Source organism: Macrobrachium rosenbergii, chromosome 8 (assembly GCF_040412425.1).
Source record: "Macrobrachium rosenbergii isolate ZJJX-2024 chromosome 8, ASM4041242v1, whole genome shotgun sequence".
Taxonomy (NCBI): domain Eukaryota; kingdom Metazoa; phylum Arthropoda; class Malacostraca; order Decapoda; family Palaemonidae; genus Macrobrachium; species Macrobrachium rosenbergii.
In genome coordinates, this window is record NC_089748.1 from 72,683,925 (window position 1) to 72,711,172 (window position 27,248).

The 27,248-nt window shown below is 37.0% G+C and overlaps 2 protein-coding genes across 3 annotated transcripts in view; one reads left to right on the forward strand and one right to left on the reverse strand.

Annotated features, from left to right (window-relative positions):
• The window catches only part of Mettl3 (methyltransferase like 3), a 252,746-nt gene that overhangs the window by 104,225 nt on the left and 121,273 nt on the right, over positions 1-27,248 (forward strand). For both annotated transcript variants that reach the window (XM_067108002.1, XM_067108003.1), the window contains exon 5: positions 1,218-1,344. In XM_067108002.1, coding sequence (XP_066964103.1) covers positions 1,218-1,344 — 127 coding nt within the window. The remainder of the gene's footprint in view (positions 1-1,217; positions 1,345-27,248) is intronic.
• On the reverse strand, positions 21,605-24,451 carry LOC136840989 (uncharacterized). Its single transcript, XM_067108005.1, has 5 exons — positions 24,334-24,451; positions 23,689-23,768; positions 22,452-22,581; positions 22,082-22,237; positions 21,605-21,789 (listed from the first exon to the last, which is right to left on the reverse strand). The coding sequence occupies exons 2-5, from the start codon at positions 23,760-23,762 to the stop codon at positions 21,685-21,687; spliced, it is 465 nt and encodes a 154-aa protein (XP_066964106.1). The 5' UTR covers positions 23,763-23,768; positions 24,334-24,451; the 3' UTR covers positions 21,605-21,684.

Below are 27,248 nucleotides of genomic sequence, written 5' to 3' on the forward strand. Positions count from 1 at the left end.
GACAGCCTGGATCACCAAAGTCCTTACGGATTACTGGTTCCATCACAGCTTCATCCCTCAAGTTAGGTGGTACCTCAGCGACTTGTGCATGGAGTTCAAGATGTTGTTGATTGTGGATAATACAGGTGGCCACTCTCTCGATCTTTATTAGAAGGGAGTCCAGCTCGAGTTCCTCCCTGCCAACACCACTTCTCTCCTCCAGCCTATGGACCAGGGCATGATCCGTGCCTTCAAGGCACTCTACACCTGGAGCTCCCTCGAGCACCTTGTGAATGCAGTGGACACTGACAGTGAATTTACGCTGAAGGGGTGTTGGCGTCAGTTCACGATTACCATGTCTGACTGTCATCGACCGATCGTTGAAGGACATGAAAAAGGAGACCCTGAATGCCTGCTCGAAGAAGTTGTGGCTGGAGTCTGTGCACAATCACAAGGGCTTCTCTTCTGAAGAAATTCAACATTCAGCCATTGATAAGGCAGTCCAATTGACAAATTAAAAGACAGAGGAAGTTGTATATCTGAGCTAATACACACACTTCTGAAGGTGTGCATGAACAGGGGCTACGGTAAGCGAGGAACACTCTCTGAGAAGAAAGGTTTATTCTTTATATTACTATTTTTGGGCTAACAGTGCAGTGTTCCTAGTACAGCATAAAGAGAATGAAGGAATTGTGCCTAGCAAGGACACACCTAGCTATCTGTGTTATCTTTTTAATTTAAGAATACAGACTCCACCATACTCAAGAACATTCAACTTACAAACATTCAGAGATAAAAACAGATGAGATTGCAAATTAAAATTGTGTTCAGAGTGCTTCCCTTTTCCACCCATAAGTTCAAATTTTGTTTTGCATGCCTATTCTGTGCATACAATGCCGTATGTTCAGTGTATTGTGTATTATGATGAAAAAACATATGGTACTGTACGTATTGATTTTATATCTGTACTTAAATAGGCATGAAGAGTAGCGTAACCAAATTACAAACAATTCAACACTCAAACCCATTTGGAACATAACTCGTTTGAAAGTAGGGTGGTGTCTGTACAAAGACAATTTTCTGGTGTTCAATTTGCAGAAATTGTTTCTGGAATACTAATTATCCTCAGTCGTATTTTATATTGGAACTAGTTTTTTATAATCTAATAGTACTTTATTGATTATTTGGAAATAATTGGCTGTTTTGTGAGAACATAGGTAACTTTCTTTAAATTTCAGAGTTTGTTGTCAGCCCAGAGCATACGTGAACGAGAAACAAAAAAGGTTGGAGAAGAAATAATGGAGTTATTGAGTAAACCAACAGCAAAAGAACAGAGTTTAGCCCAGAGATTTAGATCACAGGGAGGTAAGTACTGTAATTGCAGGCCCAGCAAATGTAGCATTTTTATTACAGTGGAAGTGTCACCAGCATAAAAGTAGTATGGTTTGTAGTTGAACTGAGGTTGTATAGATATGGGTTATTATGTGATGTAGTAGGAAATGTATAATGTATATAACTGAGAAACTTTTCTCTCTGCAACACTAAGTAGTTGGTTGATTTATTATGTTCATAGATGTAACTTTCAGTACAAAAGTAGATCATATATACTTGCATACAAGCATTTTAATTCTGAGGAAGAAAGAAAATACACATTTCTAGCTTTCCCATCATAGTTTTCTTCACAAAATTTATTTTTAAAATTTTTTGTGGACTTCAGCTTATGTACAAAATGCTCCCAGTAAAATATGGTTTTACAGTGGTCTGTAGTGAGAATGGATAAAAATGCGTATATATAAAACTAGGGAAAGGGAAGATTATATATATATTAGTAGATATATACTGTATATATATATATATATTATATATATATATATATTATATATATATATATATATATATATATATATATATATTTTTATATTATATTATATATATATATATATATATATATATATATATATATATATATATATATATATATATATATATATATATATATATATATATATATATATATATATATATATATTTTATATTATATATGTGTATATATATACCAATATATATATATATATATATATATATATATATATATATATATATATATATATATATATATATATATATATTGATATATATATATATATATATATATATATATATATTTATATTTATATATATATATATATATACTATATATATATATATATATATATATATATATATATATATATATATATAATCATAAAGCTTGAAATATCAGTTAATATAAGATCCACTGCAACGGTTTTGATATCTCCGTTGGAGAATTGTATGCGAAGAGGAATTTATATAAGTGATAAATGAAAATGCTGGGGACACGAACCATACCAAAGCCTATTCAAGCGACTCAGTTGGCGTAAACCATTGAGCCATTCTCCAACGATCATAAAAAGTGGATTTTCGATATAAAACATTTTAGTAGCATGATTGTATATAAATCACGGTTCGTGATAAAATTTCATATATATATATATATATATATATATATATATATATATATTGCTTAATGATAAATAATATTGCCAAGACCAGGAAGAACATTCTTTATTACAAGCTTTGAAATTAAAAAACCTCATCATCAGGCTGAAAAAACCGACAAGGATGAGAATCAATAAAATTACAATAAAATGAATTGTCATAATAAATCTTGGCAAAAATACTAACAAATATAAAATGAACAAGTAAATACAAACTAAAAGGGTGAGCGTAAAATAACGAAAAATTAAAAACACAAACATAAAAATATGAAAATAAAACTATAGTAAAATGTAAACAAACTACCACTCACAAAGTAAAATATTTAACGACCTAATTGGTACCTACTATGAAATTACCGCGATAGCTAGTTGAATACCAGGCGGGTTGTTTGTTCAATTCCTTCATCTTTTTAATAAGTCAGCGACTCTGAAATTAAAAGGTCAGTCTGTTTGAACAAAAGACTGGACCTTTTAATTTCAAAGTCGTGATATTAAAAACATATTTCCTGAAATTAACAACTCGTCTGTTTATTCAACAGCTGATGTCTTTCATAGTAAGACTCAAAGAACCACTTTATAATACAATCATTTACATTTCACTATAATTTTGCATTTCGCTAAGTTATGTTTGTTTTTTAAACTGATAAAGAGTCTCACCCACAGTTTTTGTTTACTGTTCATTTTATATTTCATCTTTTGCTGACGCTATTATGACAATTCATTTATTGATTTTATTGATTCTCATCATTGTCATTTCAACCTGATAATGAATTTATCAAACGGAGTACTAAATAAAGTATATTATCATTAACTAAGATTTCAAATATTAATTGCAGAGACTATATATATATATATATATATATATATATATATATATATATATATATATATATATATATATATAGTATATGAATAAAACGTATTTTCCGAAGTGAATATCTATTTCATTTTGGGTCAGTAGTTTATAAACTCATAAATCTCCCAGTCTGTCAGAACAAGTTGCCAACCATATCTTCAAGAACTCAAAGCACTAACCCTTGCACTAAGAGAAATTGCATCTGGCCATGCCTTGAAATCCACGAGGTCCTGCTGAACCATATGGGAACATATGGTTAGTAAGGTGTCTAGATAAACACCCTCACCCCCTTGACTTCAAAGAGAGCCCAGGAGATAAGCCACTCCACAGGTCAAGCCTAGATGTTTTGGCCAATCAAATGCCATCAGTGCCAGAGACCTAAAGGCGTCCTGCAGTGCAAATACCAATAATCAACAAAAAGAATTCCTTAAAACACACCTGTAAGATGGAATGAAGCAAGTGGAGGAGGTGCCTCAGGAAAGCAGTACCAGCCCAGAATATGACGTCATGGTTGACACAAGGGAAAATGGGAGATATAAGGACAGGCAGACAGGAAGAAAGCCAGAATCAGTGTAGAATCAGAGTAGAGTCTGAGAGAGTCTGAGGGGAGTCGAAAGAGCAGAGTCTAAGCAGAGTGGAAGACAGAGAGAGAGAGAACTATTCCGAAGTGAGGGGAAGCAGAAAAGAAACCGAAGGGCAGAAAGAGAAGTGTTTTAGTGAAGGATAGGCTCTCAAACAATAGTCCCCTTAATCTAATTCGTTTAGTCTCTCAAAACCATTATTTTAAAGTCTCGAACCAATAAGAAACAGTTAAGAAACTATAGGTGGAACTGTAAGACAAGAAGTGCAATAAAGAATAAATGGGAACAATTAATCATTTTCCCTCTAAACTTAGTAATTTATAAGTTAATAACTGTTTTAAAGAATCATTTATTCCTGTTACAAATAACTTCCATGCTGCTACCCCGGTTGCGCTACCTTAGTGTTGGGCCCTTGAAGGAAAAGAAATGGGGTCTGACAACATATTATATATATATATATATATATATATATATATATATATATATATATATATATATATATATATATATATATATATATACATATATATATCATTCTGTATAATATATATATATATATATATATATATATATATATATATATATATATATAATATATATATATATATATATATATATATATATATATATATATATATATATATATATATATATATATCAGTCTCATTTATTAGTGCTACTTGGAAATCTTTTGATAAATAATATTGCCAAGATCAGGAAAACATTCTTTATCTTTATCTTCTGAGCTTCCTGGTATAAAACCTCATCATCAGGCTGAAAAAACTGTGAGGATGAGAATCATTAAAATTACAATAAAATGAATTGTCATAATAAATCTTCAAAAAAAATACTAACTCTATATAAAATGAACAAGTAAATCAAAACTAAAAGGGTGAGATGTAAAATAACAAAAAATTAAGCGAATTGAAACCTAAAAATATGAAAGTAAAAATAAGGTGAAATGTAAACAAACTACCACTCACAAAAAAATATTTAACCAGACCTATTTGGTACCTACTATGAAATTACATGAAGCTAGTTGAATACTAGACGAATTGTTGTTCAATTCCGGCTCCATCTTTTTAATAGTCCAGCGACTCTGAAATCAAAGGTCAGTCTATTTGAAGAAAAGACACCCGGAGTTTTCAGTAAACTTTTACTGCCTTTTTCAAATATATCAAGTATTAAAGTACAAATAAAAAATGATAATTATGTAATTTATAATTTATACAACAACCTAATAAAAATTATTGACTGATGTATATATGTATATGTATGTATATATATGTTATTTTCATATACATATATATATATATATATATATATATATATATATATATATATATATATATATATATATATATATATATATATATATATATATATATATATATATATACCTATCTATATATATATATGTGTGTGTGTGTAGTACAAAGAAACGATGTAAGATACAATAATAACACGTGTATTTTCCTTAATAGTTACACAGGGCCCTGCTGCTAATATTACGCTACTAATTGTATTAATTATAGTTGGAAGGTTCTTTGAAACAACGTGCCATGACTGTCTTTTCAAAACGGACGTGCTTCTTAGCCCGTCGACTGCTAAACCCCTACTAATCCTACCTTTTCAAACTGAACTTGCTTAGGTCGTAGGCCTTAGCTGGTCGGTCTCTTATAATTGAAACAAACCAATAAGGGTCTTCGATGTATGGCACTCATTTGAATTACCTACGCCAAATGTCAACAATCTTGTGGGCGTTCGATGACTCAGCAGTATCTATCTGTTCATTACTCTCTGATCACAAAGATGTACAAACAACTAGTAGATTTTCTGTTAGTCTCAAACATGAATCTCTATACAAAGTTCTCCACCCCCCTCAAAGTTGTGCGTCTTGGAGCCAGGATTCATTTATAACACTTTTTTTTTTTTTTTCAAACAATTTCTCAACTATTTGTACACTGCCATTTGAGAACATACCGACTGGCCGTTATCAATAATTCATGCAGGAAAAAACTAAAATTTAGCAAGCCAGGGTCAAATTGCGTGGTTACAATTGGTAATTTACAGTGTTATGAATTCCATGCATCGCATTGATATGATTTGATTTATTTTATTTTATTTTATTTTATAATAATAATAAAAAAAAAGAATCATATAGGATCAATGGAATAATAATTTTTAGCTCCACACATTAACACACACAACTTTCTTAGAATTTGGATTGCAATAACCTGCAGTTCAAATAATCAAAGCAAGGCAAAAACCAGATTACTGTTAGTCATCAAGACAAAATAATTTTGTAAAAATCACAGAAATTGAAGAAAAAGAATAAATATCAAATAGACATGAATAAAATAAATTACAAAAAATGAAATAAAAGATCATGGAATGCAAGTACATGACATGTTTATAATGTTTTCTTATCACAACAACACATGACACCAGTATTTGTAACCTTCATCTGTATGCACATTGGGTGCACTATTAATGATCCCAGATATGCTTGTGTGTCATTTTCACTCTCCTCCCCCAGATAACCAGGCAGTTCCGGGAAAGGGGGTACTGGCTTATTCAGGTGCCACATCAAGACATTTTCTTTGACGGGATGTATGTGTGATAGGTGGTGCTCACCTTGGACACCGGTTTTAATATGTTGGATCACCGCGGTGTCATTTTTAATTTCTTTCACACGATATGGTTCCAAGTAGGCAGACTCGAGTTTGTGCTTTCTCAGTTGCAGCCTTTTCAGATAGATTCTGTCCCATGTTTGTATCTTAGATGGTTGCGTGCAGAGTCGCTATCATATTTCGTCTGATACTTTTCATTGGCCCTTAACAAAAGCGTCTGCGTTGTCTGAAACGCTCTTCGGGTCAGGTTACAGAACATCACCTGATATTGTTCGACACTATATATATACTGGTAAAGTTTAGGGTCCATGATCACAGTATGCGGCAATGAAGAGTCCTGTCCATACACTAAAAAATATGGGGTATCTCTTATGGAGCCGTTATACGCTGTATTAAGTGCAAGTTCTGCCATCGGCAACATCTCTACCCACTGATTTGGACTGTCTGCTACTAAATATTTCAAAATACTCGTTACTTCTCTATAATGGGATTCAACTAGCCAATTGGCCGAAGGCCTGTAAGATGCGATCGTGAAATGTTCTACATTTAACATTTTTGGTAGATCTTTTATTACTTTGTTAATAAATTCACGTCCATTGTCACTGATTAATGTATAGGGACAGCTGAACCTCACTATGAATGACCACAAAGCTTTGGCAACTGATATTGCAGATTTATCCACCATCGCATATGTGTGCGTATACTGTACCACGTGAACGCATCCACCATCACACACATACCTGAATTGCCGTTCCCTGGAGGGAAGGGTCCCACAACATCAATGTGTACTCTGGCAAATTTGATTGGCTCCACTGGCCACATTCGAGCCTTCGGAATAGTATGTCTATGGTTCTTCATGGTATTACAGATGTGGCACTGGGAAATGAATTTTACAATGTCTTTTTTCATTCCTACCCAAAAAAAGGATTCTCGTGCCCTCTTGAGGGACCTTTCTGTACCTATATGTCCTGCATAGGGACTCACATGTATCATGTGGATGGCTTTCTCTACCAAAGAGGGAGGAAGGACGATGCGAGATCAGATATTGCCCGGTCTCTTCTCATATTTAAAAAATAAAATATCTCCTTCAAGGAAGAACATATCTTTGGACACTGTTAGGAAATCAGGAAACCCATTACTCACACCCCTCACGTAAGTTTTAACCTGTTCAATCCAGGGTTCGGACTTCTGACCCCTCATCACCTCTTCTACACTCCAACCACACAAATCAGTCACACACTCTCTCTCACTCCCTGGGCATCCGCTTCCTGACCTCCCTGGAAGGTTAGCTTTCTTGATCTCACAGCTGTTTTGATTCGCACTCCTTCTGTCTCTTCCCAACTCTCGAGATACGGAGTTATTCCCGTTTTCCACATCGGGTACCTCTGAGGCATGCAACTGTTTCTTCCGTCGTTGTTCCTCCCTCTTTGCTGCTCGGGTTGTAACTCCCATTATGGCACTCCTGGAGAGAGCATCAGCTACTTTATATGTTTTCCCTGCTACATGTTCAATTCCTACAATATCAAACTCTAACAGCTGCTCGATCCAACGGGTCTGGTGAGTGGTTAAATCCCCTTTCTTGAATAAATCTCTCAATGGGCGATGACCTGTGTTTATTTTAACTTTATGCCCCAGCAAAAAGTAGCGATGTCTCTCCAGCATCCATAAAATCACCAATGCCTCCCTATCGAAGGTACTGTAATTCTTTTCTGCCCCTTTTAATGCTTGTGATGCAAAACAAATCAGTTTTTCATTTCCTGCATCGCCAACTTGAGAAATCACTCCCCCAATAGCTATACTGTTTGCGTTGGTGGTTACTAGAGATGGTTGATTGAACTTATGCCAACAGTTCATTACTAGTGAGTGAAATCTTTAATTCTTGAAAAGCTATTTCTTCTTTCTGTCCCCAATGAAAATCTGACTGTTTCCTCAATGAATCTAGTGGTCTCGCTATTTTACCAAAATCTTTTATGAACTTACGATAGTAGCCTGTGAACCCGAGGAAACTGGCTACTTCTTTTGCATTCTTCGGTTGAGGAAATTCTTTAATTGCTGTTACCTTATCTGCACAAGGCTTAAGGCCTTCGGATGTTACGATGTGCCCCAAAAATTAAACTTCTTGCTGAAAGAATTTACATTTGGTTAGATTAATTTTTATACCATGTCGCTTTAAAACTTCTAAGACTTCAATAATGTTCTTCTTGTGTTCTTCTACTGTAGCCCCTATTATGATTATGTCATCTAAGTATACAACATGCTATGTCCTAATAGCGAAGTTAATACGGACATCATAACACATGAAAAGTGGGCAGGAGCATTCGTTATTACAAAAGGAAGATAATTATATTCAAACAATTGATCATTAGCTATAAAGGCTGGCTGTCTTTTCTTTGCTACTCTCGTCTATAGGTATGTGATGATAACCTGACTTTAAATCCAAGGTGGTGAAGAATTTACTATCTCTGACCTTAATCAACAGTTCTTCGAGAGAGGGCATGGAAATGCATTGTCTTTTGTGATACTATTCAACTTTCTATAATCAACACATAGCCTAAGAGAACCACCCTTCTTTTTTTTTTTTAACCATCATGATTGGTGAGGCCCATGGAGATTCACTTTCTCTAATTGTCCCTTGTTCCCTTAATTTATTAATTTCTTTCTCTACTTCCCGCTGATAACAAATGAATTCTATACGGCTTAGATCTTATGGGTGGTTGATCCCCGGTCTCTATAACAAAAGGAAAATTATTTATTCTGCCTGGGGTTTCGTCACCAATCTTGATTACATTTTGATAACTTTCTATAATTCCTTGACAATATTTTGATAAGTAACAGGGGCAGACCCATCAGCTGTTTTCCAGACATATTCCATTTTATCTAGACATTCTCCACTGTGACCCTGAGTCCCCGGTTTACGTGCTACTCAAGGTCTTTAAGCATGTGACGACACTGGAAGCATCTGTTAAAATGGCAGAATAATCACAATTTGAAAGTTCAAAAACTCAATATATCGAATAAACCCAGACCATTATTTTTTTATGATTTTGACGAGTCTATTATTTAAAATCGCTGATCACTAACATTAATAAATGGCACATTAACCTCACCGTATATTACCTCGCTCAGACCCGGAAAGATGAAATCTTCCCATTTCTGATGGGGTCTGATCAAAACTAAGGTGCCTTCAGGTAAGTTTCGTGCGGGAGTCACGGTGAGGGATGAAAGAGTCTGGGGTGGTGCCACGTCTCCAGCCTCAGGGGCAGCGGGTACTTCCCCTCCACCGCCCTTCGGTCTTAGGGAGACTCGTAGACACCTCGGTCTCTCCCCCTCTATGGGGATTCATTGTCCTTTTAAATATACTTCGATCCCCTTCCCGTTTGAGCCAGCTATTATTATGTCATTCTTAGCCACAAAATCAATTCTTAAAATAACTGAAATTCCTTCTACTTGTAATGCTGGTACTACATAGAAGGTATGTGTCATTATTCGCCCATTGATGGTTACCTGCTGCTTCACAGTCCTGTGGGTTACCATCTGATGGCCACCTGCTGTGCTTGGAACTAAGAAACCTTTCATAGGCTGCACTGACCCTGTCACAAGGTGTTTTTCTAACAAAGACACACTTGCACCAGTATCGACCAATGCCCTTTGCTGTCGCTCTCCCACCCATATTTCCACGATGGGCACTGCAACTTCCTTCGCGCATTGAGAGGGGTTGAGAGGCTCTTGCATTACCTCTCCTCCCTGCACCCTCAACGTTTGTGTAGGAGCAGTGACAGTTGATGGAGGGCTGTCCAATACTTCTCGGGGGGTTGGTTGACTCCCCTCAGTCCCCAACAAGGCGTCTCTTGTTCTTGCAGGGGCACGGTCGCTGTTTGGACCTGATAAGCGTGGGTGTAGTCGGGGGTCCTCCTGACTCCTCCTCCACGCTTCCTTCCCCTTCATCTCCTTAGTGTAGGGGGAGCGTTGTTTTGCTGGTCGTCGATGTTTTTTGAACAAGCATTCACGAGGTGGTCGGTTGCATTGCAACGAAAACAATGTAGCGGCTGAGTGAGTGAGGAGCACTGGGCCCTCATGTGGCCATCCTTTCCACACCGCCGGCAACAGCTGCCCGTCCTTTTCTCTGCTGGTTTCCCTTTGCCTCTTCGAGGTCCCTGAGTGCGGGACCCTGCCCCCTGGATGGTGGGTGAGGGTGGCTGAGGACTCACCTGGTCAGGTTGTTTAACCATTGCAACAGATGGTTGGGAGGTGGCTTGCCCCTCCCCCCTTGCCTGTTGGCATTGTTCATGGTCTAACAGAAGTTGAATCTTTGGCAACAAGGCTTGTAAGGGCCTCTCATCGCCAATAACGAATCCCACTATGGAGGTGAGAAGAATTCGCCTCAGCATGTGTCGGCAGAAGTCTTCTTTTCCCTCTACAGCCTGGTCTCTTTTAGGGGTGAGGGACTCATGGTCTTCACCAATGCAATTACAGAATGCTGAAATCAATTCTCCCACCCCCAGCATGAGGTTGTAGGCTTCCATTAGCCCCATCTTCTTCTCTCGGTGCAGCGCAAACTGTTGGATGAGGTGTTTTTTAAAAGTACCCTAGTCTGAGGAATAACTTGCGTCTCAACTCCTGATTTGCCATGCTGCATTCCCGGTCACTTTTTGCGTTGTTTGTACAATTTTTTCTTTATCTGTCCAGCCTATGGTGGCCTTTTCAGTACAATTTATGAAGGTCTCGATCGAAAGGAAATCTTCACCAGTGCGTGAGTTGTCAAACTCAGGCACTGATCCATCTAGCACCGACAATTCTTTTATTTTTTGTACTGATCGCGCTTGTGGGGACGACGCAATATTGGCCAAAATTGTGGGTGGGTCGACGGGCTTTCTATTTTGCATTTCATTTGTTAATTTGTGCAACTCTTCTAACACGTGTTGGATATCCGTTGACTGCTCTTTCGCACTGTCCTCTTCCCTGGCACTGTTATCCGTTAACACTGGCACTCCTGCCATCACACACTGATTTTCTTTGAGTTTGCATTGTTTATTTCATGTTCGCATTATGCTGTTAATTATTATATGTACTGGGAATACCCCGCAACTGACACCAAAAATATGACCTGATTCTCGGTCATGTAAAGGTTCTACCATTACAAATGAAATGCGTAAGCTACAATTAACATGTGTATTTTCCAGAGAGAGAGAGAGAGAGAGAGAGAGAGAGAGAGAGATTACCAGTTGATAAAATAGCTTTCAAATGCGAATCAAAGTTTTCAATGGAGAGTTTTATTTCCAGCCTTTCATATAAATGAAAACTAAATTACAGATATTTGCCTGGGAATTCATATTTGGAAATGCCTTATCAGATATTACTATAGATATGCCACACCATTTATGTATATAATATGAAAAATCTTAATCAATTTCAATATTTAGTCGGGAAAAAGTTCTAAATTTAGAAATTCAGTAGAGAAATGCATTACTTATCATTTTAACCATCACTTTTGTCAAGTGTAAATTTATGTGCAATCAGGAAAGACAACATGGTTTTTTGGCTCCCAGGGGCCCAACAAGGTGTGAATTCCGTAATTTTTTGCCACACTGCTCTTGTGTTCCTAAAATGATCATTAAGATGCTTATATATCATAGTGCTAATTTTTTTCATTTAAAAAATACTGCCGACAGAATGTCATTAATATTTTAGGATATGTATAAAGGCAAATGTAACATGCATTAAATTTATGAATACTTATTTTCTAGCTAGTGTGCAACTCTCTGCTATGTGAAACTAAAGTAAAATTTTAAGAGGTGCAAAAGAAATGAACAGGATAAGGTTACTGCTACTTTATTGAGGACATAGGCGGTTTATATAGCGGTGGACTGACGTCATGCCGAGGAACACAATGAAAACTAGGGTGACCTGAGGTCAATAACATTTGACAATAAATACAATAAACAAACACACTTTGAGTTACACAAATGGACAATAACGGAGTTGAACACATTCTGATACCTGAGAAAAAGAAACACATAACATACAAGTTGGTAGCAGGTAAATATTTACATAAATCAATTTAAATGATTGGGTATGGCTGAACCTGCGTGACCCGTTATCCTAGGCGTGGCGATCCTAGGAGGGGCAAAGAAAACTGGTCGCCACCACAGAAAACCTGCTTAGTGTGAACTTTACCAATACTCCCCCCCCCCCAGACGTGGGTAATGTCTGATTAATCGACGTATCGGCTGGGGCGTTGAAGAGAGCTGCGGCTGCGTGAAGTAAGCGGGGGGTTGCACTGTGCGTGGGAGCGGCTGGCTGCGGGTGTGGGCGGATGTTTCTGGGGGCGGCCGCGCATACTCTTTCTGCGGTGGCCTGGCTGCAGAGATGATTGCTTAGGCGGAGGGTGCTGTGCGGGCTTGATGTGGTCGACCGACACCCAGTTGTCCTTTCCGTGAAGGGCGAGCTGGAAAGAGTTGTTATTCCTTTCTAGCACTAGGAAGGACCCCTGCAGGACCTGATCGGTGGTGGGCGGACGGCGTCATCCCTGATGAAGACGTGAGTGGTGGAGGACAAGCCGGGCGGCATGAAGGCAACTGACCTGTCGGTGTATGTCTCCTTACAGGGGTGAACTTGCCGACTATATCGCCAAAGCCTCTGGACTGATGGGTTGTGGTGGTTCTCTGTGACTATTTCGCCCGGGACTACGAGAGGCTCTCCGTAGATTTTCTCAGCTGCAGACGGGTCGCCTCAGCGGTGCAGCGGGCCATGAGCGACGCCTTCAGGGGCCTGTGGAAACGCTCGACCAAGCTGTTGGCTGCGGGGTTGTAGGCAGTGGTGGTGTGGTGAGATGTCCCCAGCAGGCATGCTAGGGCGGACCACAATTCAGACAGGAAGGCAGGGCCCCTGTCAGTGGTTATGTGGTCCGGGACACCGAACCGGCTGATCCAGCTGGAAAGGAGGGCCTCGGCACACACACTGGCGGTGGCTTCCTGCATGGGCGTAGCTTCGGGCCACCTGGTTGAGTGGTCGACAATCGTCAGGAGGTAGCTGGCCCCGCCTGACGGGGGAAGAGGGCTGATGACGTCGATGTGTATATGGTCAAACCGCCGCCCCAGTTGTGGAAACTCGCCTACCCTGGACTCGGTGTGACGACTGACTTTGCTGGTTTGGCACCGAAGGCACTGTCTCGCCCAGGTCCTTGCGTCCTTTGGCATTCTGTGCCAGATGAACTTCTCTGTCAGCAGCTTGGCCGTCGTCCTGCCGGAGGGGTGGGCATCCCAGTAGTGGCGTAGTGCCGTCAGTGCACCTCATGTGGTGCACTGTAGGCATTACTTGAGGTTATTTTCAGTATCCCTTCGTTCCCTAGTGCAACCTCTTTCACTCAGTTTACTGTACCTCCATTTATATTCGTTTTCCTCCATCTTACTATCCACCATTGACGAATGGTCTGTTTGTCAATTTTTTATAAGTTGTATTTTAACAACTTTCGCTATCATGGTTGATCTGTGATCTTTGTCTGTCAAGAGTACCAGACTTGATGAACAACAGTACCAATGTGCAGTGAATGTGTATGGTTTCGAACTTCTGTTCCAGAGGTCTTTTATTCCTCACACCGTTGGACTGTGGTAAAACTCCCCGAAGATGTAATGCAATTGGAACCTCAAAAGTTCAAGCAAAGATGCAATGTACCACAATAAAACAATTCATGTTGTATTTTACTAATTTATTTGTATTTATTTTTTTCATAATCGGCCTAATCCTTCTGTATTTCCTTTTGTCTAACTTTCAAATGACCACTTTATGCATTGGAAGCTAAAGTCCAAGTCAGTGGGCCCTGTAGGATTGTTCCATATAAATAGGTATATATCTTCTGAATAATAATAATTTGCAATAAAATAGAAAAAAAATATATAGCTTTCTCTTTAATAGCTTTGTATCCAAAGAAGTGTTCTATTATTGTGCAGAAGTCTGTTAATGGTAGCATCTGGAGAAATTGAAATAAAAATTGGTGTTGCTTTAAAATATTGTTTCAAAGTTTTTGCTAAATATTTTGGTTCTAGTACTGTGAGGATTATAAAACGCATTATCGTAAGTTGTCAAGGACAGGACTTACTGTCACTGACTAGTTTTCATACGGAGTTTCTGTTCCGGATGTGTACGTTAATAAAGAAAGTTTGCATATAACTGAACAGTGGGTACTGGTTCATAGTTACAGGCCATATGCTGTCGTAAATTCTTAAAAAAGTGAAAAATTTACATGGATATTGCTGTGAACGTAGATTTTGTAAATTGAATGCTGAATTTATAGTCTTTCACCAGCAAGTTTAAGGAAGTTTTTGGAGATGTCCATTTCTAATGTTGAAAATGCGTTTTACTGCCTGAATCATTTAGTCGATTAGAAACTGGCAAAAAAAAAAGTTAGTTCCTTAGCAGACAAACTTACGTAAAAAGGTTGTTTATATGATATAAACCTATAATACAAAGGTTTCTATTTTGGTGATGTACTTATATGCATTTATGTTTTCCCTTTTAATCGGGAATAAACTAATTGTAAAGCTCATCGTTCCGAGATATATGGAATCGTAAGCTGCCATTACTCTGTTTACATTTTAATTCTTAGCTCAAATTTGTTCCCATGAAATACCCTCGCTGAAAAGGGGAATTAAACCATTTAATTCAAATTAAGTGATGAAAGCCTAAAATTGTCATTGCGCCAATATGAACAATAAAATAATGAACAGTCGCACATCTTTAAGTCAGAACTTTAGAAAAGTGAAGTTTTTTTAATAGGCAGCTGTAGAAAGTAAGTTAAAATCATACAAGTTACTATCATGCCTAATGAACTGAGCATGTAGGATAAACCTGTAGCATAGTAAGAAATCTTGTGAAAATTTCATTACATAATTAAACAGATGCCATTTAGTTCATCATTGACCACACGACAAAGTTCTACAATGTCTTGTAAAACAAATGTGCCAAAATTGACTGTATCAGACATTACGCCACAATTTTTTGCCAGAAACATGCAAATGTATGCTACCCAATGCCAAGCAGTAGAAACTGTTGAGTGTGATTCATTGTTTCTTGGAAACAGTTTTGACAAATTAGTAGGCAATGTAAAATGCCCAAAAATCCCCAGCTATGCCAATGCCCTATTTTCATATTTTCAGTTGCACAGTAATGGTAGACTTCTGCTTGACTTGAGATGATTGATTGATTGATAACTGGTTGAGTAGTTGAGGGGGTTAAAATAAAGCATCTCTGGTCTCTAAGACTAGATGTGCTGTCCAGTAATAAAGAGGACAATGGTCTTTGCTCCATCAACTGTAATTTAGTTTGACAGCAGGCTTACTGGAACTGCAGCACTTATTGTTAATGAACAATTTGATCACTGTTAATTACATATTCTTGCGTGAGCATTGGTAATGCAGAGCTTCATTGTACTGATGAAGCTGAAGTTCAAACTCGTGCTAAGTTGTCAAAGTAAGCAGACCAAATAATTACAGCAGCTTCAGTTCATCTGCGTGCCCTGCAACTTCATTACGGAAAGAAAGGGTATAACAGACTAAAAGTACAAAAGCTACATTCACCTGACAGATTAAAGAATTTGAGCTCAATAAAAAAGCATATACTTGACATTCTTTAGTACTTACTTTAGGTATACCTTAGTTTTACCAGACCACTGAGCTGATTAACTGCTCTCCTAGCGCTGGCCCGAAGGATTAGACTTATTTTACGTGGCTAAGAACCAATTGGTTACTTAGCAACGGGACCTACAGCATATTGTGGAATCCGAACCACATTATACCGAGAAATGAATTTCTATCAGCAGAAATAAATTCCTCTAACTCTTCATCAGCCGGAAGGGGGAATTGAACTCCGGCCCATTGAGTGACAGTCTGAAGCTCAACCGACTCAGTCAACGAAGGGCTATTATATGCTTAAAGCACAACTACTGTACTATTCAGTCTCTAGATACTGATGTCTTGGTTATACACGAACTTGCACAATATGTAGATAAAACTTTAGCTATACAGGTGGTACGAACATCAGAATGTTTGATGTTTAGTGTGCCATGAAAATGTGATGTTCAATGTTGCAAAAACAGACGTTGAAAACTAGTTGATACCATCTACCAGTTTTCTTGCAAATGGCAAGAAAATACATTTGCTCTGCACATCTGAGAACCTAGCATGCTACAACTTCACTTACCAACCATACACAGAGAGAGAGAGAGAGAGAGAGAGAGAGAGAGAGAGAGAGAGAGAGAGAGAGAGAGACCCCTTCCTTCCGGAGTGAGCTACACTCACTTGCTACGAAATGTTCCAAGAAAAACCGCATTAAAACAAGGACTGGGTTATCCTATGTGCCTGCGCCAACATGCGTTTCCTCGGATACTAGCTACAAGAGAAACTAATACGAATTCCTTGCAAAGACAACAAACATTTGGTAGATTCGATAGGACAGAGCTTTCCTTGGTAGCCAAAGTTTGAATAGTTATACAAAATATGTAAAAATTGAAAATATTTTTACGAGGTTAATGGTATAAGTTTACAAAAGACCATTACATTGAGAATGTAAGAAATTTTGAATGATAAAAGCAAAAGGCTAGTGATGCAGTTGAAAAATCAAGAGTGGCTACCCTACTGTCAAACGGGTGGATTTAAACAATTTGACATGCCAAAATAACTCTTGCCTTCTTACTAATATGACTCATCCACTTGCTTAATTTTTTATATTCATATACTGGAATCATGCTACCATATAGCGCTGGTTCGAAAATATTAAAAATACGCAAAAACAAAATGAAAAGTACTCTAGTTAAGTTGTGCCTACCTTCAAAAAGGAATGAATAGGAACTAGTTTTCAAAATAGTCACGATTCAATGTTTAATAGAAACTTAAGCCATTGAAGTTTTACAGCCTACAAAATCTAAGAAAAATCTCAACTTACTAAACCCTCGTACTACTGCTGTTACGTTTTGGATAATCACCACCCTGAAACGCGTCAATTGCTATGCAGTCGAAATACATCACTAAGGATCTCAACTCCACAAACGTACCTGGAACAAAACGTCAATTGTTAAAAATATTGAGATACCATTTTACTTAAACTTCCCAAAGTTCCTTTAACTGTGCATTATACACAAAACCTTTCAATACTCTATGAACCAAAGCTAAGCTTTTTTAATATCAAAGAAAAGTAAAATATGAAGAAAGCAAAGCACGGGAAAGTACATTTGCCAATTTATTCTAGAAGATACCACATCAAAGTATCAAAAGCCATCTCTGTATTAACTATATAACAATGCCTTGGGAAGATACAAAGCTAATGCTTAATTTCCCCGAGATAAATCTCGTGATACATTCACCAAAAACACAAGCCATAAATACATGGATAAAACGAAGGCCGGCGATTGGCAATAGGATAGAGTTTCGAGATGTAACAAATTAATAATGATCAAACGTTTAAAGTTTGAACGTGTTAAAACCACGGTAGGTCTAAGCTGGCTGTCCACGGTGAGCTAAACTATGGCAATTGACGTTTTTATATAGAACTTTACTTGCTGAACAAGAATTTAAAGTAATATTTTGTTGATTAAATTAAGCTGTAAATTATCTTAGAACTGTAGCTGATTAAATGGGACCTGTTGGGAATTGGGGTTTTGGGTGTGGTAAAACATTTTCGAGAATAGCTAACAGTAAGGGGGACCCATTGGGAATTCGGGGTCTTTGGTGGGGTAAATAACTTGGGAAAAAGTTTTGGTACCTTATTGTTGTATTTCCTGTTATATATGTCATTTGGAACACGAAAAACAAGCATAAAAAGAAGGGCGAATAAATGGATAGTGGGAGCCGTTCTAAAGGCACTTTTCATTCATTACTAGTACTGCTGATTCTAAGCCTTAACACGCATGCGCTAGCTTTTGGTTCACCAATCAGCAGCTGCCAGTTTTCTGCGCTTAGCGAGACCTGCGAGAGACTGGCAATTGACGTTTTCCTGTGTTATTTTACTTGCTGAACAGGAATTGAAAGTAATTACCTCTTGCCAGAACATATGAGCTTGCCAGGAATCTTAAAAAGTGCAGATAAGGCACACAGCACCGTTCTGCCACGGCGACCTATGGAGGCCACCCAAGTTGAAAGCGGAAATGGTAATGTTTTGTTTCCCGTTTACGAAAGCTTCAAATTTTTTTCTGTTATTTTACTTGCTTTACAAGAGTTTCAGGTAATACTTTCCCAGTCGGCTGCTGCTAAACTGTAATTTACCCTTGAGCTGTGTGCAACCCACTGGTACAGGCGTGCAGTTTTCAAGGGTCAATTACGTTTTAGTTACAGCCGACTGCCAAAATATTATTTTAAATTCTTGTTCAGCAGGTAAAATAACATAGGAAAACGTCAATTGCCATAGGCTACCTCACAGCGGACAGCCAGCTTAGAATTACCAAAACCATCACTCGTACCCGTGAAAACAATGACTTGGCTTATATGTATCTCAAAGATAACGTAACCGACGAAAATCCAACTCAATGTAAAATATAAAGACATATTCCGCACCAAATGCTGAGCAAGAAACCGCAAGAACTGCTCTTCGTCAAACGGTGCTGGTTGCTGAGCGGTTTTTCAATCTAGTTACAACCAAGGACACTTGAGAGCAGGAAAGAATAACAGTGCGCTTATTCGCTTGTGGTGCCTTACTTACATTTCTCAGACTTGATTTATTGCTCATCATTGGGTTTTTTCTTTACAGCCTCTCTTTCCTAGAATTCTACACCAGAAATTTCTTGATACTGAATTTTAGCTGCATAGATCTACTGAAGGATTGAAATGAACTATGAAATTTACCCTCCACCGATACATAAATCAAAATTAGGAATGAAAATGTACACAATACACACATGCACACACAGATATATATATATATTATATATATATATATATATATATATATATATATATATATATATATATATATATATATATATATATATATATATATATATATATATATATTCATATATATATACACTTTTATATATGTATATATATATGGATATATTCCATAGCATCAAACAACATTACCCTGGGAACAATTCTCTCTCGGTGTAAATCAGCCCCATGGTAAAGTGAATTCAATAGTGAGTGGCATTTCTGGCTTACTATTTGAGAAAACAAAAAAGTCATGTGTAAATAACCAGCACAACTATTATAAAACAGCCACTAATTGCACTCTTACCGCTTAGCAATCAGGGTGGGGATGGGTTGATTTCGATTCTAAGTGCAGAACCTAAATTCGAGAAGTCTTTTTCACCTCATTTTAATCCTAGAAGGCACAGTTTTGAGTCATGATCCGGCGAGATGCACTAATCATGTCTGTTCCCCACTCTATTAATCCTGTCTATTCCTTATGGGTGTAAGTTATCCCTATGGTAACTGAATTTGTGGCATAATATTTGAGGGCATAATACAGTCACGTCTGAATTAGTGACCAAACTCTCTCTCTCTCTCTCTCTCTCTCTCTCTCTCTCTCTCTCTCTCTCTCTCTCTCTCTCTCTCTCTCTCTCTCTCTCTCTCTCTCTCTCTCTCTCTCTCTCTCTCTATCTATATATATATATATATATATATATATATATATATATATATATATATATATATATATATAAATGAATATATACAAATAAACAAATTGGAGAAACAAATCCACAGCTATGTATGGGTACATATATTTAAAAATAAATCTCTACAGAAAGCTTTCTGGAATCTGCTCTATCCCCCTTTTCGGGGAACAGATTCCCGAAAGTTTACGTTCGAGAGAGCGTGCAAAATCTTAAGATGTTCAGTACTTGACTTTACTTGGCAAGCAGTTATATGCTCAACTTTTCGAAGACATGAGCTTTACAGATATATCTTTACTTGTTCTTTCGCTTATTCCCGCATGCTGGCAGTATCTGGTTTTGAGAGTTCATGAGGAACAGCCAGATTACCCCACTTGGCCGTTAGGGTAATTAAACACAGATATAATACCAGCTCTGTGATAGTTGGTGCACATGGTCTACTTATGGAAACTAGGGACTTCCTTCTTTCTTTGCAAACTTTGCAAAAATTTTTAGAAAATAAAAGTTCCTCATAAAGTGAAGCATTACTCGAGCATTTGTTATTGGCTCTGTAAATTAGAGTTTTTTTTTAGTATGGGAAAGAGTGAATGAAAAACCAAGTTTCTAGGCAGAGATTTCTCAGACATCGAGGAGAGGAATTTTGTTTTTTTCTTTTTCGTTCAATTATAAATTTTATACTACTAAGCTTGGTAGGCAGGATAGTTAAGGAATTTTGGGGACATGAGAAGGGTCTCTGAAAATGGTAAACCTGTTGTCAACATACCGTCGATAATAGATGGTATTAAAATTGAATGGACAGCCTAAAAGACATCTTCCTTCATAATAGCCTAATATCTTAGAAAAGTGCTTCAAATAGGGCTGCCATTGGCAACTCCGTCTATTTGTTGAAAAAATTTATATTCAAAAATATATCTTTACATAACAATTCTTGAAGTGACTTAAATTTGGTTCTAGTGAGATTTCTGAAGGACCTGTTCGTTTCATCTTTCTCGTTTACTTCTCTTTCAATTGTTTAACTTCGAGGTCAATTTATGAATAGACGTTATATCCAAACTACAAATATAGCAGTTTCTTGTCTAAATAGTATTCTTCAGTTCTTCTGCGAGATCGTAAGGGTTCTTGTTGGTTTATATAGCCTATATAATCAGTTATGTTATTTATATAAGGATCTAAGATTTTTGCTAGCATTTATGATGGCGTGTTATTAGCCGTCAACGCTAACTTGAAAGGAATATCAGGTTTGTGTATTTTTGGCAGTCCATAAAGCATACCCGGGGAGTGGCCACTAGCATAGCATTCGGAATTTTCGTGTTCTGAAATGGTCCAATCTTTCAAGAGCAGTAAGGAACCTGTTTATTGTGTCTTCAGTTAATCTTCTTTGTAAAGGACAAAAAAGATAAACATATTTGCTTCAGTATTTATATTCTAAACTTCCCCCGTCTTCATCTGAAGTCAAACAATTTCCATGTAGCTTTCAGTGTTGAAGGGTGCAGGACTGAAGCTTTACAGATAACCGCTCTTAGAGACACCAAGAAGGTCTCTCAGTAGGGGCACAGTTCTCGATGGGATGGAAGATGGTGTAAGGTCCGACAGTGCACTTAAAACAGCAAAGTCTCCCAATGCCCTGAAAAGGAAAGGAAATACCTTATTGTCTTTGAATATTACTTAAATCTGGATTAAATGCATTCAAGTATTCATGAAAAGTGTATTAAAACTCGTCAACGAAACACTGTAGGCTTGTAATCAGCATTGGAAGAAAGCAACGTGACGCAAAAAAGTTACTTATTCAAACGACAATCCATTTTTTCCCCCTGAAAACATGCATGATGACGTTGATACAGTCATCTTCCTTTATCTGAGTCTTAACTGGTTGTTGGTGACAACAATGATTAGTGAACAGCCAGTTCCTGTCTTACCATATATCCCTCGTTGCCACAGCTACTTGCTTTGTACTTGACGTCAACGACAGGGTCATCACTTGGCAAGATTTCCTTGTTGAAGAATTCGCACATCTTGGCGGCTGTGTCTCCAGCCATTGGGTTCACTTGGGGACCAAATTTGTTTTTGACGTGCTAGAAAAGTATGAAAATGAACAATAAACTTTTTCATAGAAACATGGGCATGAAATAATTATAAAAACATAAAATTGCCAAACATAAAAATAAAAATTATAGATATTTGAAAAAGAAATGGCTTCAAAATAGCTTTTGAATGATAATGCCGTTATTGAAAAGGAGCACCTTGCAGAATATATTATCAATAATATCAAAACTAGGCATTCCTCACCTCCAAAAGTCTTCCAGGACAATCCTTCTTAACACCAGCACAAGACCCAAGAAAAGCCCTGGTCTCAAAGCCCTCGAATTCCTTCTCTACATACCCACTGGTGGTCTTCAGTCGAAGACTTGTGAAACACCTGGAGAAAAGACAACGAAAAGAATGGATATTCCTGTAAGCATGAAAAGAAACTGTTAGACTAATGACTGCTGAGCATCGGAGAATGAACGGCTCTGCAAGGACAAGGGATCTGGGCGTAAGGTTTTGTGTCGATTTGGAAGAATCTAAATCACATAAACTTTTCATTGTTTGCAAGGAAAAACTAGTTGTATTTCTTATCAACAGCAGCGGCTGAACAAAATCAGATCTTTAAAGGGCTGTAAATTTCCTTGTAACTTCACTTGAAAGTCTGGATACATAGAAAATGATCCGGAGGCTAACAAGATGGATTTTATTGACTTGCTTTGCATAATATTTTATCACAATAACGGTAATACTGTTATATTCTAGTTCCTTGCCTTACTCAGTATGCTTGTGTAATTGACTTCCACTGAGGGTAAATGAAGGGACAATCGAAGAATAATCACATTCCAAATCAATTGTCAAATCTACATTATCATAACATACAAAAAATATATATATGTATTTTTAAATACTTGATATTATCTGTCGTCCTAATATTAGCTGTGAACGCTTTGGGCATAATCTGTGGATGCGTATTTGAAGGCTCTAAAACTAGCATTCAGAGGGTATCTTGGATCAGATAACTTAACGCCATCTGCAGATCGTTTAGCGTTGACATCATTCTTACCTTGTTCAGCACTCTTACATACGTTGGACGCCCAGTCCTGGTGGCCTGATGAGTCTCAACAAACACTTAAACGTTATTCTAATTATGATAGGCATCCACTGCAACTCAAATATCATAGGAACAATCCTGTCCCGAGGTGTGAAATGTTCAATAATGTTGCCGCTCTATTTAGTATATTTTGAAGCTTTCCATATGTGTCTTGAGTCGATTATGACTGACAGAGTTGCAGTTGCCCACTCTGTTAATAGTACAATTGATCACAAGTTTCTTGATAAAGCACCCCATAATTTTCATAAATAGTGGGCCATTATTGAACTTTTAAATAATTTCGCTGCGTGTTAGAGAAAGACCGAAAGATATAGTGATAAATCAAAATACACAAATTCGCCTGGTTCTAAATTAAAAGTCAGTGACAAAAAACAAACCTAAACTCACGTGCGTTTTGCAGATGCCACATGCAGCACCAGTGTCACTGCTGCGAGCACTAATGCTGACCGGTGAAGAAGCATGTTGATCTGCATGTTAAAAGAGAAATGCATTTGCACACAAAACTACAAGCACAAACGCACACGTGTGTGTATACACACATTATATATATATATATATATATATATATATATATATATATATATATATATATATATATATATATATATATATATATATATATATATATATATATATATGCATATATATATATATATATATATATATATATATATATATATATATATATATATATATATATATATATATATATATATATATATATATATATATATATATATATATATATATATATATATATATATATATATATATATATATATATATATATATATATATATATATATATATATATATATATATATATATATATATATATATATATATATATATATATATATATATATATATATATATATATATATATATATATACAGAACGAAATGCCATTAATATCTTGTTTCGAACAGTAGCTCATTATTAAAGTTAAAATTACTCAATGTCATTTTGGCAACTTCACAGTTATTTGATGAAAAAATCAGTCAGTATATACATCAGTTCTGCTTTACTTACAGCAGTCACTACCTGATGAAGACGTCGGCGACCAAGTTGCGTTGCTTCGATCGAACTGCGAAGAACCTGCGCCGAGGGCCACTTTTATATGGACGGGCGTCGTCAGTTCCGCTAAAATCAAATCATCTAGAGACTGAAGGACAATATATTATTGCACAGTGGAGATCAGGGGATTCCCTTGGGCATATTTAGGGAAAATGCTGAAATTCGTCATCTTATTGTCATTTTGGGGATATTCTAGTTTATTTGCTTGAAGGCTCTAAATAAGAAAGGAGCAGCAAAGAGGATATTTTAGTTCACCTCTCTCTTTTTCCTGACTGGCTATCCTTCTGCCTATGTCTATCCTTCTATCTCTTATTCTACTTATTCTCGACAGACGTGAGAACATTAAATAGGGTTAAAATATTAAACTGAAATTTATTCTCAAGTAAAAAACAATTTAGTGGCTATCGTTTATTTTATCGCAAAACACAAGTTTCACCTCATAAAGAATCTAAACAAAGTTCTTACATTTTCTTTAACTGATCTGAATAAGTTAATGAAAGATCTCTGAGAACATGTCAGCATTGTTCCTTTGTTCCTTAACTTCTGACGTTGACATAACTGAAGCCCGATAGCCCAGATTTTGCTCCTTTCTGTAATCGGTCTCAACCTCCCCGGTCACCCCAAGACCCAAGGGTCACCCCAGGATCAGGGTCTAAAATGCCCCAGATTGAAGATTGAAGGGGAAGTTCTGTTTCCATTTGATCGTATGGGCAAACAAAATAATGATCGTGAATTTCACTTTGAACATCTCGAAAGCCATGAAACATTTCCGTCATAGGTCGCGCTCGTAGATCCAAGCACATGAGTTTCACTGACGTTGAATAATGGAAGACAATTTGTTCCTGTTGTTTCTTCCAGTCTGAATGAGTGTGGACATAAAAAAAAGTCACCTTTAATGCACGAGAAACGAACATTACCGATCTCCATCCGGTGTCTGAGCGCATCTGATCCAAGTTGGCATAGAAAATTAAGTCATTCAGTAATGCGTATAGTAGGAAAATTCGTCGATGTGCGGATTTCCGTCAATCTACAGCTATTTTTGTGTCTGAGTTTATGTCGCTTGAGATGCAATGTATAGTGATTACTTTGCGCAAAAAGAATAAGAATAAAAATAGGGGCTAATAAAACTGACTGATATTCCAAACAAATAGAAATAAGAAATTTAAAATGCATCAAATTAGCAGTGGTCAAGGACGGCAAATAATAACAAGAAAAACTTTCCGAACTGACCTAAGAGGTGAAGACAACACCAATAATCTTCAAGTTGAAGACACTACTGCTACTATTTATATATCAAAGTATTAGACCCCAAACAACCCATTAATATCGAATGCACTATATCTTGGGAATAATTCCTACCCAGGTACGATAAGAGTACCTACCGTGACCAGAATAATTCCTACCCAGGTGCGATAAGAGTACCTACCGTGACCAGGATTCGAACCCATACATCGTAGGCCGGTACATGAGAGACAGTGAGTCGGTGCATTCAGCCATTAAGAGAGATAGGAACTGACTTTGCTTTTGTTGTCGAAATTAGGTTCTGTTCCTCGAATAGAAATCAACCATTTCCACCATGATAGAGATAGATCAGTGCTAAGTATATAAAACTCTCAAATATTACACTATAAAAATCCCATTAATATCAAATGCACTAAGCCTTGAAAATAACTTACATTAAAAGAAATCTATTATGATAGTGCCCATAACCTGCCCAGGATCGACTCTGCTTTGCTTTCCTTATTCCGGCAATTCTACCTTTCCAATTCAGACCGAACTACATAAATTGTGCGTGAAAGAAAGTAAAAATAAAATTACTAAAATGAAATATGCAAATAAATGAAACAAAAAAGAATGGAAAAATAAAAATTAAAAAAGAATGATTTTATGTGGTTAAGTTAATTATTGAGCAAAATTATTAAAAGAAGAATGAGCAAATTATGCTCTAAAAAAATTCAGTTGTCTGCATCTCAGATCTAGGCACATACAGTCATACATACATTTGTTAAAATAACAGACTTACCTGAAAGGTCGGTAGTCGTGTCGACAGAGTCCTCTCTCTCTCTCTCTCTCTCTCTCTCTCTCTCTCTCTCTCTCTCTCTCTCTCTCTCTCTCTCTCTCTCTCTCTCTCTCTCTCATGAACACTAAATATTCTACATATACCTGTAGTATGTATAAATCAAACCGTGTTTATAAAAAAAAATAGTTTTTTTGCAAATCTAACATAAGACAGGTTAAATGAAAAAATATACATGATAATGTAAAGTTAATGAACCATTTCCCAAACACGTTAAACAATTATAATCTAATAATAAAGCGTGGGAATAATTCCCATCCCCTTTTCAAGCACTAATTATTCTCCATTCTGGTTTTGTCTTTAAGTCACCAGTTCACTGAAGTGGCTATATCCCATAGTGGCCATGCTCACTTGTAGGTGTGTCACATGAATATGCATGCATATATGCATGACAATGCATGAAATCTGTAGAGTGAAATCATCTCCCATTAGTATTAAAACCAAGTTTTATCGTAACACTCACCCTTGCAGCAGGTGACCCGAGCTTAGCCCTTCCACTTTGCTGCTTCAAAACGAACTGTATGGCATTCTACAGAAGCCCCAATCACCTACCCCAAAAGCCACTCCTCATCACACACAAACGCACAAACCCCTTCTCCACGACACACCCATATTCGGGTTCTACCTAGACAAAGCTTCTGCAACATTCGAGACAAAATGCTGATGAGCACTTCCCACTCACGTGTCTCTGACACGGCAGTATCTAAGGTGACATTCGTTCAGGCACTCCGTGCTGAGTCCGGATCATCAAGCATTCACCTATGTGCTGAATGCCGCAAAACACTGTACTCAT